Below are 26,716 nucleotides of genomic sequence, written 5' to 3' on the forward strand. Positions count from 1 at the left end.
CTCAGTGTGTGTGGCTAGAGTTCCCTTATAGTGACACAGAACTCACTCAGCCAACAGAGAGGAGATTGTGTGTGTCCTTGAAACCCTAACCTCACCCCACACCAAAACAGACACACACTGACCCCAGCCTCCTCAAAGATTCAGGAGCAGGTCTGTGGTGTGAGGAGGTGTGATGGGACTAGGGCCCCTGGAGATTGGGGTGAGGCGGCCCTTCAGCTCCTCTCAGGTATCAGGGTGGAGGGTTACACATGGTGAAAAGCAGGCCTCGGCGCACCGATCAGCTTTCAGGCTTTCAATAGGACCAGGAGCCAGGCGACCGACAGGTCTTACTAAGTAAACAGCCTTCATCTACTGTAGCCTACACCAACTGCTCCCTCCCTCACCAACTGCTCCTTCTCACCTTAGCCACGTGAGCCTGGACCTTGTGGCATAATAGCAAAGCAACGGTGGGTTCAAGAGAGGGCTCCTAGGACAGACAGTCAGACACAATCATGTTCTAGATAATAACATAGGTGGTGTAGGGACAAAGATGCATACATTTAAACACAGCGCCCGCCCGCATTTGTGAATAAAGTGTTTGTCATTTTGTTTCATAGCTGGTAGATAATCACACAAAGAACTAGGAATATAATAAATATATATCCATCTATAATATATATCCAGTGACGAGCAGCACACTGCCTGGCTGGGGAGCTGTGATTGGTGCTGAAGATGTATTTATTATATTTACAAGTGCTGCGCATAAAAGTTGTTCTAATTTACTCTGAAGTCTACTAAAGTGAGACTTTGTCCTTGGCTATTCACATTGTTTTGTTCACAAGATAGGTTGTTTTCCAATGTTTGAGTTTGCTTCAGCGAAGACGTCGGCCACTAGTCAGAAACTCACTGTCACTGAAGAGCAGGCAGCTGGAGTGTCCTTATTGCACCCCCGCCCTTAAAAAGCCAGCTGAACATTTGTCTCATATGTGATATTTTGGTTAAAAGACTCAGGTCACCATTTTTTTTCAATACAATTTAGCAATATACCACATCATTTCTTAATTGTAATACATTTATTGTATTAGAAACATTACAAAACATGCTCATCAAGGTTTTCCTGTGTGTGTGTTGTAATTATGGTGAAAATATATTTGGATCAGCAGGTTTAATGCCACTGGGGCGATTCCAATGAACATGTCAGTCAGGAGGATGTGGTTGATAGTGGTGTGGAGCGGAACAGGCTGGTATCGCTCACAATGAAACAAAAAACATGCCGGGAAATGCTTACTTGCAGGTTCCTTCTCGACAATGCAACAACAATAAGAAATAATTAAAGCTGCAAGCAGCGGTGCTGGGGTTCAAGCTAGGTACTGTTATTCACTGAGTAGTTGTTATAAGATGGCAAAAGTGTTAGTAGTACCTGAAGAGGTGTATTGATAGTGGGGGCAGCAGGTAGCTCAGTGGGTAAGAGCGTTGTGCCAGTAACCGAAAGGTTGCTGGTTCTAATCCCCGAGCCGACTAGGTGAAAAATCTGTCGATGTGCCCATAAGGCACTTAACCCTAATAGCTCCTGTAAGTCGCTCTGGATAAGAGCATCTGCTAAATGACTCAAATGTAAATGTAATAGTGTTTCACAATGAAACATTTCACACACATACATAAATGCACATAGTGAAACACACACACACACACCCCATAGCACCATCAGGACAAATTTGACACGTCACCCTAAGATAAGCTCCTTACCAAACTCTGCAAATATCACAACTGCTTTGGATGCATTTGACTATTTTTTTATGTTGACTACTTTAAAAACGTATTTTCCAGAACCGCTAGACCGATCGGTACCAAATTTGGTATATAGCGTCTATGGATGCACATCTTCAAAACACACATTTTATAAGAGCTTAGCTCAAACAATATGGCCACAATAAGCCAATGAGCTTGCATGAGTGTTTTTTCCTGTTCAACAGCGCCCCCATGCGGTCAAACTGAACAATACTTTAGCTAGGCTAATATCCCTTAGCATGTGTGCCAAATTTCATCACTGAGTCAAACAGATCAAGATATATAGCGCCACTGTGTGGCCGATCTGAATGTGCTTACATATGTTGAGTCTTGACCGTGTTTGGAAACGATACGAATATCCGTGTCTGATTTATTAGCGTTAATGTGCCAGACCACACCCACATGAATGTTTATTGGTCAGTAGTGGCCATGTTGTTTGACATATTAGTCTGCAAAATATTGCGTTGAGACCTTGGTCCATAGATGCCATATATCAAGGTTCATCCAGATCGGCCCAGTGGTTCCGGAGGAGATGTCATTTAAGTGTTTTTACAAAATTCTAAATGGCGGAAAATCCATCATGGCGGACCTTATGGGTCCTTGGGGCAATTTTGTTCCTTGTGAGAAGAGGGACCTATGCACTGAATTTCAGGACTCTAGGTCATATGGGGTGAGGGGCGTGACCTTTAAAAGTTTGCCATTTCAATCGCCTGTTACAGCGCAACCTTGTGGCCAATTGGCATGGCATTGCATGAGAGGGTGTGGACTATAGGCCTTTACCATCATGTCAAGTTGCACCCTCTTCGGCCTTGACATGCAAATTCCTGTGAGATGATAACTTTCCTCGCAAGAAGTGGTATAATAATAATAATGAACGCCAACAAATACAATAGGGTTTGAACCCTTAATAAAAGATAAGAATAGGAACATAAAGTAAATGGCTCAGTAGAATAGAATAAACATTTCTCCAAGATCAGATGTTTAACCACATGCTGGGGCTTGGAACGCTCTGCTGTTTCATCTTTAATATGTGATAAGATTGGAGGATAGAGGGAGGAGAGGAGGGAGGATTGGTTGGAGACAGAGAGCTGCTGAAGTGCAGAGATTAAATTAAATATTTCTGAGTATTTTTATCATCTCACTCCAGCTGAGATTATAAAGACAGTGCGATTGACAGTCTTCCTTATGGTGTGTGATGCTGACTGAAAGAGAGATGGGAGGTGAAGAGAGAGAGACTTGGTTGTAACTACCACATATTTCCTGTATGTTAAAATATGTGAATTTAACTAGACCGTATCTTCTAGTGTTATAATGCCATCATCATGATCTTGTTGATAGGGAAAATCACTCTTTCTAGAATGACCCTGTCATACTTGTTCCTTTCTCTATCATTGGGCTAGTGTTAGAATGTCTTCATCACAGTTCTAGAAGATGACTGTTTAAATGGGGAAAGTGACTCTTTCTGACCAAAGTCACTCTTTCTAGTGAGACCAGTTCCTTTTATTATGACTGGTCTTGGAGTCGCCAACTTATAACCCTAGAGACAATTGAGACATGGATTGTGTATGTGTGCCATTCAGACTGTGAATGGGCAAGACACAAGATTTAAAGTGCCCTTGAACGGGGTATAGTAATTGGTGCCAGGCGCATTGGTTTGAGTGTTTCAAGAACTGCAACACTGCTGGGTTTTCCCACGCTCAACAGTTTCCCATGTGTATTAAGAATAGTCCACCACCCAAAGTACATCCAGCCAACTTGACAACTGTGGGAAGCATTGGAGTCAACATGGGCCAGCATCCCTGTGGAACACTTGACACCTTGTACAGTCTATGCCCCCAACGAATTAAGGGTGGGGGAGGGCAACTCAATATTAGGAAGGTGTTCCTAATGTTTTGTACACTCAGTGTAGGGTGACACCTGGCAACGATGCACATAGCCATACAATCATCCACATACAGTGGCTTGCGAAAGTATTTCACCCCCCTTGGCATTTTCACCTATTTTGATTTTTTTTGGAGGTTTGTATCATTTGATTTACACAACATGCCTACCAATTTTACAGCTGCAAGTCTCTTGGGGTATGTCTCTATAAGATTGGCACATCTAGCCACTGGGATTTTTTCCCATTCGTCAAGGCAAAACTGCTCCAGCTCCTTCAAGTTGGATGGGTCCGCTGGTGTACAGCAATCTTTAAGTCATACCACAGATTCTCAATTGGATTGAGGTCTGGGCTTTGACTAGGCCATTCCAAGATATTTAAATGTTTCCCCTTAAACCACTGAAGTGTTGCTTTAGCAGTATGCTTAGGGTCATTGTCCTGCTGGAAGGTGAACCTCCGTCCCAGTCTCAAATCTCTGGAAGACTGAAACAGGTTTCCCTCAAGAATTTCCCTGTATTTAGCGGCATCAATCATTCCTTCAATTCTGACCAGTTTCCCAGTTCCTGCCGATGAAAAACATCCCCACAGCATGATGCTGCCACCACCATGCTTCACTGTGGGGATGGTGTTCTCGGGGTGATGAGAGGTGTTGGGTTTGCGCCAGACACAGCGTTTTCCTTGATGGCCAAAAAGCTTAATTTTAGTCTCATCTGACCAGAATACCTTCATCCATATGTTTGGGGAGTCTCCCACATGCCTTTTGGCGAACACCAAACGTGTTTGCTTCTTTTTGTCTTTAAGCGATGGCTTTTTTCTTGCCTCTCTTCCGTAAAACCCAGCTCTGTGGAGTGTATGGCTTAAAGTGGTCCTATGGACAGATACGCCTATCTCCGCTGTGGAGCTTTGCAGCTCCTTCAGGGTTATCTTTGGTCTCTTTGTTGCCTCTCTGATTAATGCCCTCCTTGCCTGGTCCGTGAGTTTTGGTGGGCGGCCCTCTCTTGGCAGGTTTGTTGTGGTGCCATATTCTTTCAAAAATTTTTATAATGGATTTAAAAATGGTGCTTCGTAGGATGTTCAAAGTTTCTGATATGTTTTTATAACCCAACCCTGATCTGTACTTCCCCACAACTTTGTCCCTGACCTGTTTGGAGAGCTCCTTGGTCTTCATGGTGCCGCTTGCATGGTGGTGCCCCTTGCTTAGTGGTGTTGCAGACTATGGGGCCTTTCAGAACAGGTGTATATATATATATAGAGAGAGAGAGATCATGTGACAGATCATGTGACATTTAGATTGCACACAGGTGGACTTTATTTAACTAATTATGTGACTTCTTAAGGTAATTGGTTGCACCAGATCTTATTTAGGGGCTTCATAGCAAAGGGGGTGAATACACTTTTCCGTTATTTATTTTTTAGAATTTCTTGAAACAAGTAGTTTTTTTCATTTCACTTCACCAATTTGGACTATTTAAATTACAGGTTGTAATGCAAGAAAATAGGAAAAACGCCAAGGGGGATGAATACTTTTGCAAGGCACTGTAGCCATACAATCATCCACATAGCCATACAACCATCCACACAACAACCTAACAAGAGAAGTTAAGAACCTTGATACTGTTCACTAAGGAACTACAGAATGAAAATAGAATGCTGAGAATGTCAAGAATGTTCTGAGAATGTGACCACTTCTCAATTAAAAGAAGATCTTGTTAATTCACGTGACACTTGGAATTAACCTTTTACCCAGCCAGCCTGACAGACTTCAGACCAATGACCCTTGACACACATTACGGTGTCTGACTGTTGCTACATAGAACGCCACCTTTAAACTGGGTTGGCTGCAAAGTAAATATGTTGACTTTGAAAAATATGTAGACGTGGGACGTGACGATGGCCTGTAGTCCTTGTCTTAGATAAACTAATAGGCCATACTCTACCTGTAGGCTACTTGACAAAAACATGTTGGGCCTACTGTTGGCACGAGGGACCTAGTTTCCAGGTATGGTGACACCACTGCTACAGTAGCTCTGATCTGTGACCTGTTAAGGAGGCAGTGGGGTCTCATTGCCACTGTGATGACAGAGGCCCCTCACTCCAGCTGTAGTCACAACAACACAAGTTACACAACACAAAACAACAATGTGCTCGGTCAGGTCAAACAACCCTCTGTTCTCCATGCAAAATGACAAAGCATCAGCCCTACACCCCAGCCTCGGCCCTACACCCCAGCCCTACACCCCAGCCCTACACCCCAGCCCTACACCCCAGCCCTACACCCCAGCCCTACACCCCAGCCTCAGCAATACACCCCAGCCTCAGCAATACACCCCAGCCCTATAACCCAAACCCAGCCCTATAACCCAGACCAGCCCTACACCCAAGCCCTACACCCCAGCCCTATAACCCAAACCCAGCCCTATACCCCAGACCCAGCCCCAGACCCCAGCCCCAGACTGTTTAAATCATCCAAAGCAAAACCATATTGTTGATAATAGGCCTTACACATATCAGCCCAGACCACACAGCAGTGTCCAGGACCAACCGGAGAGAGCAACATGGGGCTGGCCTCTCTCCTCTCCTGCACTTAGGGGTACGTGACTGAAGAGCATGTGTTACGACTGGATGGGACAGCACTGCTGGGGCCACGACCACATTCCTGTTAGGTCTACGTAGCAGAGGGTTTCTCAAATTAAACTGTGTTCCTTGGAAACATCCTGCCGTTCCCACGTTTCTGACCTAGCTAGCTCACTTCACCCAACTAGTCAAGGGCTTGAGCATTGGGCTAGTTAACTAGTGGTGGAACAACTGGGGATCTCCCACTCCCAGTGGAACGGACTGAGAAACACTGACTTCCAGTATATTTCTCCTGGCCAGGCCAGAGAATCTGCTGCCTGCTTGACTGACTGTATTCAGCTCCCTGTACTGCAGCAGTCCTAAACTAGTGGCAGCAGAACAGACACAGATCATTAAACCATTGTGCTTTCATATCCCTCAGGGGGCAGGCAAGCTTCTCTCTCCCAGGCCTAAATGAAAGCCATAGTACACCAAACACACAGGCTGCCTGCTCGGCTCTTTGAATCTCACACACACAGTTACACACACACACTTGGAAATATCTGTTTATCTGTGCTTTGATATGAAACCCCCTAGAGCAGGAATATGCCTGTTGTGAGAATGGTCTAGTATAGATCTTTACTGAAGTCCTCTTCATTAGTGAAGTACAACACTGACGGCACAGAAGCACAGAGAGAGAGGCAGGAGATGAGATGGACATGAGGAGTACTGAGCTCTTATGGTGAATGTGTCATCTCTGCCAGCTGAGCCCAGTACTCTCATCTCTGATGAGTCTGACAACTTATCACTCACATGGAGTGCTGTGGTGTTTTTAATGGGATACGGTTATTGTGATGAGTGTCTGTGGGATAGGAGGTAGCTTTAATGGTGTGTGTGTGTGTGTGTGTGTGTGTGTGTGTGTGTGTGTGTGTGTGTGTGTGTGTGTGTGTGTGTGCGCAACAGTGCATTCACTCAGTCGTACCAGTGTGTATCATCAAGCCAGATGCTCTAAAAGCCGCACTCACCCTCAGAGTCACCCCGTTGTGTGTGTGGCCGTCTGAGATCACATCCTCCTCCTGCTCTCTAGGAGCCATCTGCTCCGTAGTGGTGCCATCAGCATCTGTAGCAGTAGCAGAGGTACCACAGCCTCTGTACCTCAACATGAAGCCCGGGCCCTCGGCCCCTGAGGGCCCCTGCTGCAGATCCAGCTCCCCTCCTCCTCCTTCTCCCTCCAGCTTGGCTGCTGGCCTGATGCTCCCCGCTGACCGCTGTGGACTGACCGGCCTGGCTGGACTGGTAGAGGTGGTGGAGGGTCCTCCTCCCGCTGGACAGGGGTTACTGGGTCCTGGTGGGGGGGGGGGATCGTTGGCCAGAAAGGGTGGGGGTCGGTAAGGAGCCTAAAAGGGGAGAGGGAGAAGAGGGGGGGAGAGGAAGGGAGGGAGGAAGGGAGGGAGGGAGGGAGGGAGGGAGGAGGAAAGAGACAGAGAGGAAATTACATCTTATTTTGAATTGTTTGTATTTGTCAGTATTAGGGTTGGGCGGTAACCAGATTTTCATTCCATCATATTTGGCAAATCTTAGATAGTTAACTTCTAGTTATAAGGTAGTGGTGTAGCACACAGTGGGGGGCCAAAACCCAAATATTACATTTACATTTTAGTCATTTAGCAGACGCTCTTATCCAGAGCAACTTACAGTTAGTGAGTGCATACATTTTCATACTGGCCCCCCGTGGGAAACGAACCCACAACCCTGGCATTACAAGCGCCATGCTCTACCAACTGAGCTACAGGGGACTAAAATATATATTTTATTTTACAGTATTAAAATGATTCCGTTGGTATGTCCAAATACCCCGGTATACGGTATACAGGATATATTGCCCGAGCATAGCCAGTATGTCTACATGCAAACAGAGTTGAAATTCATTGATATACTAATATCAAGATTTAGACCCGGACAGAACATTTCAAGTCAACTTTACACACTGTGAAATGTCAGCCTAGTCTGTAGTCTGCAGTGACAGTCTGCAGTGCAGTCAAATGGTCACAATTAAAATGGTCAATGACCGCTCATCACTACACAGTCTGCTTGGGTGTCATGCTGGGTAGCTTTGCAACTCACCGTGCAAAGGACATGGAGAGTAACCCAAGAGTCCACAGAAAGAGACTCAACTCTGGCTGTAAGCACTTCAAATCTCTCCTCTCACTCATTCTCTCTCTTCACACCTCTGCCTCTCCTGGCTAATAGTCTGACACTCATCTAATCTTCCTTTCATCCTTCTCTTTCACTCCCCCCTACTCTTGTCATTTCCAGGACAGTAAGGTGTTGCTGTATGAACCTGCAGAGACACCTGTTATTTCCAGGACAGTAAGGTGCTCCTGTCATTTCCAGGACAGTAAGGTGTTGCTGTATTGAAGACTCTAGAAACATACCACCTCACAAACCCTGCTGCTGGAGTCTGGACAAAGAAGACCTTGTTCAATACTTTATAGCTCCATGATCTATAGAGCTAGGGGAGCTAAAACATAATGCTCAATATTACTCCCTTTACAGACTAGAAGCCTAGGCTATACACACTAATGCAAAGTCAAGGTGAACATGCCTGAAGCACTGGACCACATGCTGACTCCCCCTTTCTTCTGTTTGGCAGCACACCATGACATGGTCCACGGAGTTCTATGGTGGATGGGGACAGGGGAGGAGAGGAGGGAGAGGACTGCAGTGCAGAACCACTGTATGGAACGCCCGCTGTGAGTACGACCTGCATACCCTCTGAACGGCTATATACCATTATGGGAGGCCCCTCTGTGCTTACACGCGATCAGTTGCAGGACACATGCAAGCGCACTCAATGCGCACACACACACACACACACACACACACACACACACACACGGTGCAGCTTGGCCCGTTCACCAATCCCTGAAAACACCTTGTAGTCAATCACTCAGCAGTTGCAACCTGCCCCTAAAGTACCCCGGGGCTAGCATGGGGGCGGTCCGTCCTGTACTCATACTAAAAACACACCACAAACGCTCTGCTCTCACATCAGATGAGGGCCAGTCGTAGCGTGCAGGGGAATGCATCTACATAAATGACAGTCAACTATTAGAAGATAGTGTAAAGAAAATAAGAAAGAGCGATGTACGGAGAGAAGGGGGCGGGGATAAAAAACACTGGTTGTTTTGACTTCTGGAAGATAGAGGACAGTGGGAAGTACATAGCCTGGTCCCAGATCTGACGGTATGACTTCTGGAAGATAGAGGACAGTGGGAAGTACATAGCCTGGTCCCAGATCTGACGGTATAGGAATTGGCAAGACAGCACAAACATACCAGGCTAGTCAGTACACAGTCAGACCTGGAGACCAGGCTAGTCAGTACACAGTCAGAGCTGGAGAACAGGCTAGTCAGTACACACTGTCAGAAAAACAACATCCTGTGATTGAGTCCACTTCCCATCATGCATTTCCTTCACATTATACAGCGGAGCTTCGACAACATCCGAGCCCTCCGCTAGGGAACAACACGTTTCAGAGGAAATTGAAACATACAATCTAAAAGACAGACAATGCCTTGCTAGCAGATGGTGTTGCTGATGACAAATCCATATGTGTGTCCCAGATGGCACCCCTAGTCCCTATACAGCAGGATTGGGCGATTTTATGATTCTATCGACGATGTTTGACAGCCATCGTCAATGGTGATGACATATTTGAACGTGACTACACCGCCGGAGTCTAGCAGCGGACAACAGCGCAGTGAGCACTCAACGCAGCAGGGTGACATGCCAAATGGCCTATTCCCTATTTGTCATATGCAGTGTACGTATTTAACATTTAGCCTTCGGAAAGTATTCAGACCCCTTGACTTTTTCCACATTTTGTTACGTTACAGCCTTATTCTAAAATTGATTAAATTATTTCCCCCCCCCTCGTCAATCTACACACGATACCCCATAATGACAAAGCAAAAACAGGTTTTCAAATTTTTTGCACGTTTACTGAAATATCTAATTTACAGAAGTATTCAGACCCTTTACTCAGTACTTTGTTGAAGCACCTTTGGCAGCGATTAAAGCCTCGAGTCTTGGGTATAACACTAGAAGCTTGGCACACCTGTATTTGGGGAGTTTCTCCCATTCTTCTCCGCAAATCCTCTCAAGCTCTGTCAGGTTGGATGGGGAGCGTTGTTGCACAGCTATGTTCAGGTCTCTCCAGAGATGTTCGACCGGGTACTAGTCCAGGCTCTGGCTGGGCCTCTCAAGGACATTCAGAGACTTGTCCCGAAGCCACTCCTGCGTTGTCTTGGCTGTGTGCTTAGGGTCGTTGTCCTGTTGGAAGGTGAACCGTCGCCCCAGTCTGAGGTCCCGAGCGCTCTGGAGCAGGTTTTTAACAAGGAGCTCTCTTTACTTTGCTCCATTTATCTTTCCCTCGATCCTGACTAGTTTCCCAGTCCCTGCCGCTGAAAAACATCCTCCAAGCATGATGCTGCCACCACCATGCTTCACCGTAGGGATGGTGCCAGGTTTCCTCCAGACGTGACGCTTGGCATTCAGGCCAAAGAGTTCAATCTTGGTTTCATCAGACCAGAGAATCTTGTTTCTCATGGTCCGAGAGTCCTTTAGGTGCCTCTTGGCAAACTCCAAGCGGGCTGTCATGTGCCTTTTACTGAGGAGTGGCTTCAGTCTGGCCACTCTACCATAAAGGCCTGATTGCTGGAGTGCTGCAGATGATTGTCCTTCTGGAAGGTTCTCCCATCCCCACAGAGGAACTCTGGAGCTCTGTCAGAGTGACCATCGGGTTCTTGGTCACCTCCCTGACAAAGGCCCTTCTCCCCCGATTGCTCAGTTTGGCCGGGCGGCCAGCTCTAGGAAGAGTCTTGGTGGTTCTAAATTTCTTCCATTTAAGAATGATGGAGGCCACTGTGTTCTTGGGGACCTTCAATGCTGCAGAAATGTTTTGGTACCCTTCCCCAGATCCGTGCCTAGACACAATCCTGTCTCAGAGCTCTACGGACAATTCCGTCGACCTCATGGCTTGGTTAAACCATAGATGAACAGGACTGAAGACAATTTAGGCTAGATTAGAGAGTATGATGAGACGGAGGCCAAAGCTTCATTTAGGCGTATTGAACAGAAGACAGAGACTGGCGCCTGAAGCGTTTCCCACCAGTGGGATGTTTCCACCAACTTTATTGCAGATAAAAATCAGTGTGTGGTGATGTAGCGCACACAAAATGTATGTTTTTGCTTAATTTTTCATGTACCGAATAAAAATCTAAAAAGTTCAATGTGTTTCCATTGCATTTTCAACTCTACCCATTGTCACAAAAACTGTTGCGTTAAACAGCAAAATGTGCCTACTCTGGTCTCGGCACGCGCGCTCTAGCCAACAGCTGGCAGATTTAGTGCGGATAGGCTGGTCTACGTGATGAGATTATTATGGATAAGAATATTTTCATTTTTAGATTTGTGTGTATTGGGGTATATGTTGTGAAATTGTTAGATGATATTACTTGTTAGATATTACTGCACTGTCGGAGCTAGAAGTACAAGCATTTCACTACACCCGCAATAACATCTGCTAAACACGTGTATGTGACAAATAAAATTTGATTCGATTTACTCCAAGTTTACTTCAATATTTGCCCATAAAGGCGTTTCTACCGCATTCTCGCATAACACATTTTACCTACACAAAAAGATCACCATGTCGAACAAACCAATTATCTGTTGGCATTTATAATTTTTTTATACGGTATGACTTCACTCGCATAAAAACTGTGGATGGAAACGTGGTTAGTGAGAAAGAGTTACAATTTCTACATGGGGGAGAAAACTGCCCATGGCCACATAGGATGGCTGAAAGCAGATTATTATTTTATGCATGTGATCTATAAATGACCGTATGGTCCAGGCCATTTGGGACGCCCCCCAGAACAGATGGGAACTGGCAGGAAAACAGACCATCTAACAGGCACCGGGACAAGTCACTTTGTTCTAGTGAAGCTTGATAAGAACAGATGATGTGTGTCTGTTCAAACGCTGTCTCCAGTCTGACGAAACGCATACAGCTGCATACAGAATTAACCGACCACTCGAGACCCTTTCACACCAATTCCCCAGAATGAGAAAAAAATGAAATAGGCTACAGATCACATTTGTTGACTTCTAAAACTTCCAGCACAGCACACTGTGTCCAAAACTGATGCAATATTGGGTGAATATTTGTATTTGAAAGAACAGTGTTCTCAAGACCAATATTTTGCAGACAGGGCATATAACTAATGTAGCAACACTGAGATACACAAGAGGAAAGGGGACAGAAATAAGCAGAGTGTGTAGAAAGTCCCTGGTGGAAAACACCACCGTTTATCACCTTTTCTCACAGACAGAGAAAAGAGAGGAATATGCTAATCTCTCAAGACTGAGTGGGTCTACCCAGTCTCTCGTTCCACACACACAGCTAAACAATAGGTTCAATTTCCTCTGCATCATCAGCTGTGGGACCCTGGAGTGCCTAACTAGCTAGCTAGCTGAGTTGTGCTGTGTCCTGAAACACATCAGGACAGTACAATCACAGCAGCTGTAGAGCAGGCTGGCTGGCTGGCTGTAGAGCAGGCTGGCTGGCTGTAGAGCAGGCTGGCTGGCTGTAGAGTTGGCTGGCAGGCTGGCTGGCTGGCTGTAGAGCAGGCTGGCTGGCTGTAGAGCTGGCTGGCTGGCTGTAGAGCAGGCTGGCTGGCTGTAGAGCTGGCTGGCAGGCTGTAGAGCAGGCTGGCTGGCTGTAGAGCAGGCTGGCTGGCTGTAGAGCAGGCTGGCTGGCTGTAGAGCTGGCTGGCAGGCTGGCAGGCTGGCTGGCTGGCTGGCTGTAGAGCAGGCTGGCAGGCTGGCTGGCTGGCTGTAGAGCAGGCTGGCTGGCTGGCTGGCTGGCTGTAGAGCAGGCTGGCTGGCTGGCTGGCTGGCTGTAGAGCAGGCTGGCTGGCGAGCAGGCTGGCTGGCTGGCTGGCTGGCTGGCTGGCTGGCTGTAGAGCAGGCTGGCTGGCTGTAGAGCAGGCTGGCTGGCTGGCTGGCTGGCTGTAGAGCAGGCTGGCTGGCTGGCTGGCTGGCTGGCTGTAGAGCAGGCTGGCTGGCTGGCTGGCTGTAGAGCAGGCTGGCTGGCTGGCTGGCTGTAGAGCAGGCTGGCTGGCTGTAGAGCAGGCTGACTACATCCCACTGTGCTGTACTCCAGCAGAGATGTGCTCATTTAGCACACACACACACACACTCAACTCTCAGTATACAGAGGGAGTTGGATCTGGAATCAATAAAGTAGAAATCTATCTAATGTATCACTGTCCCAGATGTCATCTCTAGGCTCCACCACAGGACCAGATTGAGTTTCATCATAGCCAAAGCTTTCCCAGTTTAAACCTGTGATAGAGAAACCCCAGGCATCATCTCTGTATTAGCTTGGCTGTTCTATCCAATAGCAGAATAGGCCTTTAATGTGTCTGCTGTTCCATTACATTTTACATTTTAGTCATTTAGCAGACGCTCTTATCCAGAGCGACTTACAGTTAGTGCATACAATTTTTCATACTGGCCCCCCGTGGGAATCGAACCCACAACCCTGGCGTTGCAAACGCCATGCTCTACCAACTGAGCTACATCCCTGCCGGCCATTCCCTCCCCTACCCTGGACGACGCTGGGCCAATTGTGCGCCGCCCCATGGGTCTCCCGGTCGCGGCCGGCTACGACAGAGCCTGGATTCGAACCAGGATCTCTAGTGGCACAGCTAGCACTGCGATACTCGGGAGAGAGGGGGGTGAGGAGAGGAGAGGGGAGAGGAAATGGAAGAGAGGAAATGGAAGAGGAGGACAGATCATAACTGGAGAGGAGAGGAGGACAGATCATAACTGGAGAGGAGGACAGATCATAACTGGAGAGGAGAAGAGGACAGATCATAACTGGAGAGGAGAGGAGGACAGATCATAACTGGAGAGGAGAAGAGGACAGATCATAACTGGAGAGGAGAGGAGGACAGATCATAACTGGAGAGGAGGACAGATCATAACTGGAGAGGAGAGTGTGCCTCCTGTGAAAACCAATAGACACTCCATGATGGAGTTCCACAGATTAAAAATGTCCTTGAACAGGACACCATGCCAGCATCCCAAATGGCACCCTATTCCCTATACAGTGCACTACTTTAGACCAGAGCCATATGGGCTTGTAGTGCATTATAAATGGAATAGGGTGCTATTTGTTACACATACCACACTGACCGAAGGAACCCAGCTCCCCTGAACTAGATACCACTGACCCAGGAACCCAGTTCCCTGAACTAGATACCACTGACTCAGGGCCGAGGACTGATGAGGATTGAGGACAAGATGAACAGGGATGACATTAATCTCTCAAAAGGCACTTGTCCATTGGGCAAGTCAGGAAAAGTCTTAGACTGTGGTCACTTGACCAAAGAAGACCTAAGTTCAAGCCAATGTCACTGGTGTCTTTGCCTGGCCCTTTGACGTCACCTAAGATCATTGACTTACCATAAGTACAGTACTGCCTGCCCTGCCAGTAATGTTGTGCTCTGCTAGTATGGGCTAAGCTGCTTTATAAGTTTCCATATTTTCTTGACGCTCAGCTGCTCCACCAGGAACGTTACTGCTGGCTATTGTCTGGGAGCATCCGCCCCTTCTCCACGTCTCTCAGGACGTCTCTCAGGACCTCTCTCGCCCTCTGTCCTTTCTCAATGTCCCTGTCCCTCTGTCCCCCTATCTAGGAGTGGGCGATATACCGGTTTGATAGTAAAAACCGGTATTGTGCCGCGCCATGATATGGATTTAGCAATATCATGGATACCGCGATTTATTCAGAATTCATAAATTCGAATTTTGCATCAATATTTTTTTGTTCCAAATTTCAACTGAGTGATAGTACTAAGTAGCTACATCTTTTTTTTTATTTTTTTATCCAACCTTTCTTGGTTCTTACGAATAAAAGAATGTATGTTAATATGTTGACCTATTTTTATGAGCGCACGTCGCATGCACTTGTTGCACGCATGTAGTGCTAGCAACAAAGAAGTGTGCAGGCAGCTGCAGTTAGGAGGCAGGTTAACTATTGGGGGAAAACTTTACAATCCAGGATGAGCGAAAACACAGAAATTGATGTTGCTCAAGAGCAGGAGGATAAATTGGTTAAGAAGAAAGGGGGCACCTCTGTTGTTTGGAACTGGTTTGGCTTTAAAATCTCCGACCCCGACCAAAACACTACCCTATGCAAGTTGTGTCGTCGTGTTGTCTTAGCAAAAGGTGGAAACACGACCAACCTGTTCAATCACTTAAAAAACATACATGTCCGTGAGTATGAACAATGCACCAGAATGCGTGAGACAGTAAGCCCAGGAGCTCGCCCGAAGACAAGCCAGACTCGCACTCAACAATCAATTATATCATCATTTGCTGCCGGTACTTGCTATGAGAAGACGAGCAAAAAATGGATAGACATCACAGCTGCGATTACAAATCACATAGCGAAGGACATGGTACCGATTCAAACTGTGGAGAAAGAGGGGTTCAGAAAGTTGATTCAAACTCTGGACCCAAGATATGAGATCCCGAGCCGCAAATATTTTAGCCAAAAATGCCTGCCACAGCTTTACACAGAATGCTGGGACAGAGTTTACAGTGAGATAAATAACATTCCATTCTTCTCCACTACTGCCGATCTATGGTCAAGTCGTACCACAGAACCTTATATAAGCCTCACAATCCATTACATAGACGGTGACTGGAAACTGAAAAGTAAGTGCCTACAGACGTCTTATTTCCCAGACGACCACACCGGGGAAATAATTGCAGGTGGGCTGAGGGACATACTGTCGTCCTGGGGATTAAAAGAGTCGCGTCAAGTTTGTATGACGACCGACAGCGGATCGAACATGATCAAGGCATTGCAGCTGAACAAGTGGGCAAACCTTGGATGTTTCGGACACAGGCTGCACAATGCTATTGGTAAGTTTCAGGACTGTAGCCTAGGCCTACCCTGTATGATGCTTATTATTAAGAAAAAATACAGCTCACATCAGCCATGTACCGTAGGCTAAATCTAAGCACATCAGATTTGTAAAATGTGTAACAGTTGAATGTAAATGCCGTAAATCCTCAAACAAAGATTAAAAGTTATATTGTATTGTGATTTCTATATAAAAATGCATTATTATTAATTATTATTGTATTGTGATTCGATTATTTTTCACCCTATTATTTTGATTTCTTATTCCCAATTTCCAGAGAGGAGTGTCCAAAACGCTCCCGGGCCACAGGGGTGTGCGATTTCCCGGGCCACAGGGGTTTGCAAAAAGGTGGTTAGCACGTTCTCATACAGCTGGAAAAAGCAGAAGGCCCTGATGACAGCACAGAATGAACTAAGCCTGCCCCTGCACAAGCTCATCACAGAATCTCCGACAAGGTGGGGATCTCGTCTGAAAATGATGGAAAGAGTCCTGGAGCAGGAAAAGGCCATTACACAGGTCCTGGCAGGGGACAAAAAGACACGGCACCTTGTACCTACCTGGCAAGACATCCAGGTCTTGGAATCAGTCACAGCAGCACTGAAGCCACTCCAGGACTTTACAGATGCCCTGTCAGGAGAAGCGTATGTGAGCGTGTCCTATTTGAAGCCTGTCATCAATCTGTTAAATGCAGAGGTTCTAAATCTGAGCAAGGACGATACAGAACTGACCAAAGAGATCAAGATCAAGGTTCTTGATTACTTGAATAACAAGTACACTGACCCTGCAACAGATGAGCTGCTCTCCATGGCTACCTTTCTAGATCCAAGGTTCAAGACCAGGTACATGTCCGCTGAGAAACTGGAGGACATTAAGGTATTTATTCATTTGTTCTTGTTTTATTGCTTCAAATGTAAAGCACTTTGGGCTGCATTTTATGTATGAAAGGTGCTATACAAATAAAGTTTAATTATTTTCATTTTTTAAGGTGAGAGCTGCCTCAGAGACCGAAGCCCTCCTGGTGGAGAACACAGCCCTGGGAAAATCGTCTCTTGCAGAGGATCACACTGACAGGGAGAAAGAAGCTTCCACTGCTCATCAATCAGGCAAGAAGCCCAAGAAGAGCCTTGGGAGCTTCTTTAAGCAGACCAGCAGTGCACCTGCCTCATGTTCAGAGAGGCAGATCATTGAGCAAGAGCTGAATAGCTACATTCTGGCAACGGCAGCAGACAGCGAGTCTGATCCTTTGGAGTGGTGGCGATTTCACGGATCTAATTTTCCACGTGTGAGTTGTCTGGCAAAGAAATACTTATGCATCCCTGCCACAAGTGCCCCCTCTGAGAGGGCATTCAGCACTGGGGGCAATGTGGTGACATGTCACAGGGCAGCACTAAAGCCAGAAACAGTCAACATGCTGGTATTCCTGGCACGGAACTTGTGAAGAAAGTTCTAGTGAAGATTTGTTGATATTGTTGATAATTGATGGTTGAGGCTTGAAAGGTTTAGTTTCAAACGGTTAGTTTTTTACATATCTACGGACCGTAGCCAAAACAAACACACGTATTTGAATTTGTAATTACCTTATTTTCTTTATCTCCTGTTATTTTTTATTTAATTTTACTTAATATCTAATTTATATATATATATATATATATATATATATATATATATATATATATATATATATATATATATATATATATATATATAGGCCTACCTACCTCATGTTTACGGAATGCATGTTTGCACAATACAAATAAAAACTTTTCAGGTCCATACGGTCCAATGCCTCACTCTTTCTGGTTATATAAGGTTCAAATACATATTTTTCCTTAACTAATATAATTTAACCAAGAAGGGATATTAAAATGTGATTCATATTTTTTTACGTCATATATCGTGATATCATATCGATATCGTCTGGACAGTGGAAAATATCGTGATATGAATTTTAGCTCATATCGCCCACCCCTACCCCTATCCTTATTTCTCAATGTCTCTGTCCCTCCATATCTTTCTTTCTCCCCTGACCCTTCCTCCTCCATCTCCCTCTCTGGAGACATGGCTGGCACTGTTCACCCCTCTGGGTCCTGGACTCTGCCCTGTGCTCTGCATGTCACAAACACCACAGCCTGGGTCAGAGTGGCCTATCGTTCTGTTCGCCCCGTCACTTGTTCCTGTTTTCTAAACGTTATGTGCTACACACAAAATCTGTCACTGATATTCACACTTCTACTCAATACAACACATATTGAATTTAACTTCACACTGTTCACTATAATAGAATAAGCATAGAATGGCTAATTTGCTCATATTTGCAAAGGCCTACCTGTGATTTAGGTGGAGGAATGGGAGGAAGGAATATACATGCATCATGATCTGCAGGTCATTGTGGCAGTAAGGGGACAACACTGCATCATGATCTGCAGGTCATTGTGGCAGTAAGGGGACAACACTGCATCATGATCTGCAGGTCATTGTGGCAGTAAGGGGACAACACTGCATCATGATCTGCAGGTCATTGTGGCAGTAAGGGGACAACACTGCATCATGATCTGCAGGTCATTGTGGCAGTAAGGGGACAACACTGCATCATGATCTGCAGGTCATTGTGGCAGTAAGGGGACAACACTGCATCATGATCTGTAGGTCATTGTGGCAGTAAGGGGACAACACTGCATCATGATCTGCAGGTCATTGTGGCAGTAAGGGGACAACACTGCATCATGATCTGCAGGTCATTGTGGCAGTAAGGGGACAACACTGCATCATGATCTGCAGGTCATTGTGGCAGTAAGGGGACAACACTGCCTGAAACCTTCTTCACTCTTCAGTTAACAGAGACACACCCTCTTCCCCCCCTCAAACAGACACACCACTCTCTCACAGACACACCACTCTCTCACAGACACACCACTCTCTCACAGACACACCACTCTCTCACAGACACACCACTCTCTCACAGACACACTGCCCCCAACATTTAAAATGTTAGGCACCAAAAAGAGAGTTTTATATATAGTTTAGTCTTCCATTAGGCCTATATGAATCCTACCTTTGAAACACATCTCATGATTAGTGAAGCAGAACCTTTACCTTTCTTCCTGGGCCAATCAAATGAGCCTAGACCTACTGTCCAGTTAGCAGGTTGTTAGCTAGCTAGGTAACATGACTGAACAACGTTGTTTGTTATCAAACCAATAACTAGTGACCCGGGTTTAGTTTAAAATGGCCCGTGACATGGTTTGTGAAATTATATCAAATGCGCGCGAAATCAAGCACACACGCAAAAAAAAAAAAAACTTGTCGCTCTGGTAATATGAGTCAGATTATTTTAACCGTTTGAGCTAGAGTCTAGCAGTTCTCTTTGCTGTAAAGCTGCAAGCATGCCTGTCCCAAAGCTGTTTTTCCCTCTGGCACTGCTGCGTGACAGCAAACTAGCAAAGCCTATCAAACTGGCCTGTGCTCTTGGTTACACCAGGGTTTAAATTATATACAATGTATGAACTTTGCTTGCTCTGCTCCAATGTATCAAATGTAACAACAGAAGACTCATCAGGGACTGCACCGCTCCCTCTCCATCACGGCTAAATTATATTTTTAAAACTGATGGGAGGAATAGATGCGTAGGAAGAGCTGATGGAGAGAAGCAGGTGAGTGATGGCTGGAAGGGGATGCGGCTGGCTGATTACAGCTCCCTAACGTGATATGTTCATGAACGTGAAGTGGACATTATTGGACCGGCGCATACAAGAGACCAGTTGCTGTTGCTTCAGAATGTTTACAGACTTTATAAAAAATTTATAACAAGCGCCAGCGGGTTCTTTAGATCGGTAGGGACGACAAATGTGGTAGTATCATGACGTTTTGGTACCGTGATATTACCGTGGTACCGGTATACCGTGCAACACTACTATGGGGACTGGTCAAACGTGTGTATGTATATATATATATATATATATATATATATATATATATATATATATATATATATATATATATATATATATATATATATATATATATATATATATATATATATATATATAGTTAATAAGGTGACATTTGGAACACAGAAATAGACTCCATAATAAGAAAACAAAGAGAAACTTCCCAAGGACTTGGTGGAGTCGATTCTCATTGTTCAGCTAGCGACCGGCTTCACTGTTCCTGTACCAGAGGAACAGACACATCCATTCTGTTGCCTGATGGACAGAGATATAGAGAGGGGCTGAAAGAGGGAAGGAGAAATGGCATTGAGAATTGATTTCTTTCTCTTTTGTGAGCGGCAAAGCGCAAGGAGCTTTTGAGAGGAGAATTTATGCTGAATGGTGGAGTTTTGAGGCTCAGGAGGGGGTCATTGTGTGTTGAAGAAGGGATGTGTGAGTGAACGATAGGTTGAGATCATCGAGTTTAGCCTAGCAGTTGGTTTGACGCTGTGACCATTCTGGCTACATCAAAGCCTGGCTTATGACGGAGTGAAAGCACAGGCAGGACATTGCAGGACAGGACAGGACAGGACACACTGCAGGTAAACTAGAGCATCACATATCCACTACACATATACAACAGCTATCTAGCTAGTAGCTACCTCCCTCTAGCCTGGAACACATCAGCTATCTAGCTAGTAGCTACCTCCCTCTAGCCTGGAACACATCTAGCTAGTAGCTACCTCCCTCTAGCCTGGAACACATCTAGCTAGTAGCTACCTCCCTCTAGCCTGGAACACATCTAGCTAGTAGCTACCTCCCTCTAGCCTGGAACACATCAGCTATCTAGCTAGTAGCTACCTCCCTCTAGCCTGGAACACATCAGCTATCTAGCTAGTAGCTACCTCCCTCTAGCCTGGAACACATCAGCTATCTAGCTAGTAGCTACCTCCCTCTAGCCTGGAACACAACCGCTATCTAGCTAGTAGCTACCTTCCTCTAGCCTGGAACACAACTGCTATCTAGCTAGTAGCTACCTTCCTCTAGCCTGGAACACAACCGCTATCTAGCTAGTAGCTACCTCCCTCTAGCTTGGAACACATCAGCTATCTAGCTAGTAGCTACCTCCCTCTAGCCTGGAACACAACCGCTATCTAGCTAGTAGCTACCTTCCTCTAGCCTGGAACACATCTAGCTAGTAGCTACCTCCCTCTAGCCTGGAACACATCAGCTATCTAGCTAGTAGCTACCTCCCTCTAGCCTGGAACGCATCAGCTATCTAGCTAGTAGCTACCTCCCTCTAGCCTGGAACACAACCGCTATCTAGCTAGCAGCTACCTCCCTCTAGCCTGGAAAACATCAGCTATCTAGCTAGTAGCTACCTCCCTCTAACCTGGAACACATCAGCTATTTGGTATTTGATTAGGATCCCCATTAGCTGTTGCAAAAGCAGCAGCTACTCTTCCTGGGGTCCACATACAACATTAAACATGACATAATACAGAACATTAATAGACAAGAACAGCTCAAGGACAGAACTACATAAAACATTTTTTTAAAGGCACACGTAGCCTACATATCCCCTGTAGCGCAGTTGGTAGAGCATGGCGCTTGCAACGCCAGGGTTGTGGGTTCGTTTCCCACGGGGGGCCAGTATGAAAACATGTATGCACTCACTAACTGTAAGTCGCTCTGGATAAGAGCGTCTGCTAAATGACTAAAATGTAATGTAAATGTATATCAATACATACACAAACTATCTAGGACAAATAGGGGAGAGGCGTTGTGCCATGATGTGTTGCTTTATCTGTTTTTTTTTATGAGATGGAATGGAGTTCCATGCAATAATAGCTCTATATAATACTGTTTTCTTGAATTTGTTCTGGATTTGGGGACTGTGAAAAGACCCCTGGTGGCATGTCTGGTGGGGTAAGTGTATGTGTCAGAGCTGTGTGTAAGTTGACTATGCAAACAATTTGGGATTTTCAACACATTGTTTCTTATTTAAGTTTTAGTCATTTAGCAGACGCTCTTATCCAGAGCGACTTACAGTTAGTGAGTGTATACATTTTCATTTTCTTATAAAAAGAAGAAGTGATGCAGTCAGTCTCTCCTCAACTCTTAGCCAAGAGAGACTGGCATGCATAGTATTTATATCAGCCCTCTGATTACAATGAAGAGCAAGACGTGCCGCTCTGTTCTGGGCCAGCTGCAGCTTAACTTGGTCTTTCCTTGCAGCACTGGACCACACGACTGGACAATAATCAAGTTTAGACTAAACTAGAGCCTGCAGGACTTGCTTTGTGGAGTGTGGTGTCAAAAAAGCAGAGCATCTCTTTATTACGGACAGACCTCTCCCCATCTTTACAACCACTGAATCTATATGTTTTGACCATGATAGTTTACAATCTAAGGTAACGCCATGTAATCTAACAGTACAGCTCCCACAATCTTCCTATTATCAATTTCTATCAACCAATCATCAGTCATTTGTGTCAGTGCAGTACATGTTGAGTGCCCTTCCCTATAAGCATGTTGAAAGTCTGTTGTTAATTTGTTTACAGAGAATTAGCATTTTATTTGGTCAAACAATTTTTTCCAACAGTTTGCTAAGAGCTGGCAGCAAGCTTATTGGTCTACTGTTAGAACCAGTAAAGGCCGCTTTACCATTCTTGGGTAGCAGAATGACTTTGGCTTCCCTCAGGGCCTGAGGACAAAGACTTTCCTCTAGGCTCAGATTAAAGATATGACAGATAGGAGTGGCCATAGAGCCAGCTACCATCCTCAGTAGCTTTCCATCTCAGTTGTCAATGCCAGGAGGTTTATCATTATACTCCCACACTGACTTTACTAAATTCTAACTTGCAATGCTTTTCTTTCATTATTTGTTTTTTTTATGCATGAATACGATGGCGCACTGCTCATTTCCTGCCTAAGTTTGCCCACTTTGCCAATTAAGTAATCATTTAAATAATTGGCAACAAACGGTTTTGTGATGCATAAGCCATCTGATTCGATGAAAGGAGTTTAATTTGTCTTTCTACCCATAATTTCATTTAAAGTACTCCAGTTTCTTCTTCTTTTTGTTGAGTTTAGTCACATAATTTCTCAATTTGCAGTAAAATCAACCAGTCAGATGTGCAGCCAGACTTATTAGCCACTCCTTTTGCCCCATCTCTTTCAACCATACAGTTTTTCAATTCCTCATCAATCCATGGAGCCTTAACAGTTCTAACAGTCAGTTTCCTAACAGGTGCATGTTTATCAATAATTGGAAGAAGCAATTTCATAAATTCATCAAGTGCAACATCTGGATGCTCCTTATTAAATCACAAAATACCTACAGTGCATTCGGAAAGTATTCAGACCCCTTCACTTATTCCACATTTTGTTACGTTACAGCCTTATTCTAAAATGGATTAAATTCTTTTTTTTCTCCATCAATCTACACACAGTACCCCATAATGACAAGGCAAAAACAGGTTTTTAGAACATTTTGCAAATGTATAAAAAATGTAAAACTGAAATATCAAATATCAGACCCTTTACTCAGTACTTTGTTGAAGCACCGTTGGCAGCGATTACAGCCTCAAGTCTTCTTGGGTATGACGCTACAAGCTTGGAACACCTGTATTTGAGGAGTTTCTCCCATTCTTCTCTGCAGATCCTCTCAAGCTCTGTCAGGTTGGATGGGGAGTGTTGCTGCACATCTATTTTCAGGTCTCTCCAGAGATGTTCGACCGGGTTCAAGTCCGGGCTCTGGCTGGGCCACTCAAGGACATTGAGACTTGTCCCGAAGCCACTCCTTCATTGTCTTGGCTGTGTGCTTAGGGTCGTTGTCCTGTTTGAAGGTGAACCTTCGCCCCCAGTCTGAGGTCCTGGAGCAGGTTTTCATCAAGGATCTCTCTGTACTTTGCTCCATTGATCTTTCCCTCGAGCCTAACTAGTCTCCCAGTCCATGCAGCTGAAAAACATCCCCACGGCATGATGCTGCCACCACCATGCTTCACTGTAGGGACGGTGCCAGGCTTCCTCCAGATGTGACGCTTTGCATTCAGGCCAAAGAGTTCAATCTTGGTTTAATCAGACCAGAGAATCTTGTTTCTCATTGTCTTAGAGTCCTTTCGGTGCCTTTTGGCAAACTCCAAGCAGGCTGTCATGTGCCTCATGGCTTGGTTTTAGCTCTGACATGCACTGTCAACTGTGGGACCTTATATACACAGGTGTGTGCCTTTCCAAATAATGTCCAATCAATTGAATTTACCACAGGTGGACTACAATCAAGTTGTAGAAACAGCTCACGGATGATCAATGGAAACAGGATGCACCTGAGCTCAATTTAGAGTCTCATAGCAAAGGGTATGAATACTTATATAAATAAGGTATGTTCTTTAAGTTTAATACATTTGGAAACATTTCTAAAAACCAGTTTTCGCTTTGTCATTATGGGGTATTGTGTGTATTTAAAAAAAATAGTAAATCTACATTTTTGAATAAGGCTGTAACGCACCAAAATGTGGAAAAAGTCAAGGGGTCTGAATACTTTCCGAATGCACTGTACATGCTGAAGAGAGGAGTGACATTTGAAAGGGACAAAGCAGGTAGCACAGGCTGTACGAGTCACACACAGCAAATACATGAACACACCCTCCCACCCTCACAATTTACTGTGCCTGTCAATCACTGTAGGCTCCGTCCAACCAAAATGAGATTGAGCTACAGTAGTTAGTTACAGGAGATTGACAGGTGAAAATCTATACTCTGGGTCTATACAACGTCACTTCTGTTTTCAGGGCTCACACATACAATGTCCTTGTCAGGACAGACAAGATTGGTTTTGAAAGTTGACAGTTTTGGCAATTGGCTTTGGAGAACAAGTAGAACGAGTTGGTCAAGCATGTAAAGACAAAGGACAGGTGTGTCTTGATGCTAGACTCATTTGCATTAGGCCCAGGATGATGTCGGAACTTGGCTTTCTAGAGGAAAGATGAAATCCCTGGTAGTGTCACAGCAGGTACACTGAACATGTTTTCTGCCTTGTGTGTTACACACTAGTGATGTGACAAACGGTTTTCCGTTAAACAATAAGAAAATAATCTTACAATTCCACGTCAATTTCCAATGCAGAACAACAGTCCTATTACGCATTTATGAATGCTAGGGTCGGGCAATTCATTTATCTCCACCGCAACCCTTTACAGACATAGAACGTAGCTACAGTAACATGTCGATAGCGACAATTGGTAACTTTACATACCATTAACAAAAGTGACACTAGAATTGCTCTCCAGCATAAAATGTTCGGTTTCATTTCCCTGACAACAATAACAGTCTTTGATTGATGTGCTGCTGTGTTGTGTTTTATGGTAGGGTAGCTAGATGTGTTTTATTTTCGACTAAATATCTTGGTAAGTCACAGTATTTAACAAACTTTAAAGTACTTTTTTAGGAGAGAGTGGTCTGCGCGCAGGCAGCTCAAGATTATTTGATTGACAGTTCTGGTCGCCTAGTGATGGGCGTTAGTCCTGCTTCAGAAGCATCATTCCTTTACAGACCAGTAAAATGCCCATTCATATCTCCAGAGAAGGTTGTGTCTGCATTTAAAAATCCGTAGTGTAGCCTAACCTAACAGACAGACAGACATGCCATAGCCGAGGCGCTTTCTAGGGGACACATTCCATTATGTCTGAAAAGGATCATCGATAAAGGCTACCGGTAACCTACTGTAATTTCATATGAGGCAAAAAACGAAGAGTAGGTTACCCCGTGCTCGCAAGACTGGCCCGACGATACCTTCTGTATCCAGGCGACATCGGTTCCATGAATAGGCTAGGATATCCTACACGCAACAGACCTAAGACTAAACACACACTTGCATCATTAGCCAAGAGACGGAGCTGGTAGGCCAGCAGGAGAGAGAGGAGGGGCAGGCAGAAGCGTGCGCATATATTCTGGTAATCTGCATCTCGCAATGTCGTCTTGCAAATTCACCAAAGTAGCCTAAAGTTAGCCTCTTCCTCTCTGGTTTTATTTTCATTACAAACTTTCCCAGGCCTTTATAGCCTATCGACTATAACAGAGAACAAATGTTTTGTGATAACTGCACTGTGATTTTAGTTAAGTGGGGGGGGAACAAAACGTTAAGGATCCCAACTTTGTTTAAACGTTCACACCCCTATTATACACTAAAACAGGTTTCTATTTTCTCTAAGAAGTTAAGTCCTAGCCCATTGTTGCATTACAAAAGCACAACTCACTCACATAATAAATCCTCAAGAATTTGCCAGTTGTGAGCTGTGAGACCAGAATGCCCTTTGTCTCCCTAATACTTCACAGGCACAGACCTTAGTTCGTCAACGTGACCACCAGCCCAGGGCGTATCTAGCCTACTCTGTGCCTGCCTGTAACTTCCCTCTCAAACTGGGTATATAATCAATCCAAGCCAACACAGTGATCCACTCAGCACCGAGACTCACAACAAGGAACTAGCCAAACAAAAACACAGCAGAGGAAGAATGGAGCTAGTCTAAACAAAAGCACTGGTAATGGAGCCATCTCTGGGCGTTTCCCACATCTGACCAACT

General features: G+C 45.0%; 1 protein-coding gene across 1 annotated transcript in view; it reads right to left on the minus strand.

Moving 5' to 3' along the window:
* Window positions 1-26,716, minus strand: part of LOC311117357 (adiponectin receptor protein 2-like) — a 71,877-nt gene that overhangs the window by 39,503 nt on the left and 5,658 nt on the right. The window contains 1 exon segment of the mRNA XM_084192314.1: window positions 7,225-7,596. Coding sequence (XP_084048440.1) covers window positions 7,225-7,362 — 138 coding nt within the window. The 5' untranslated portion in view covers window positions 7,363-7,596.

The sequence above is a fragment of the Coregonus lavaretus genome, assembly GCF_964263955.1.
Source record: "Coregonus lavaretus genome assembly, contig: HAP1_SCAFFOLD_806, whole genome shotgun sequence".
In the NCBI taxonomy this organism is placed as follows: Eukaryota; Metazoa; Chordata; class Actinopteri; order Salmoniformes; family Salmonidae; genus Coregonus; species Coregonus lavaretus.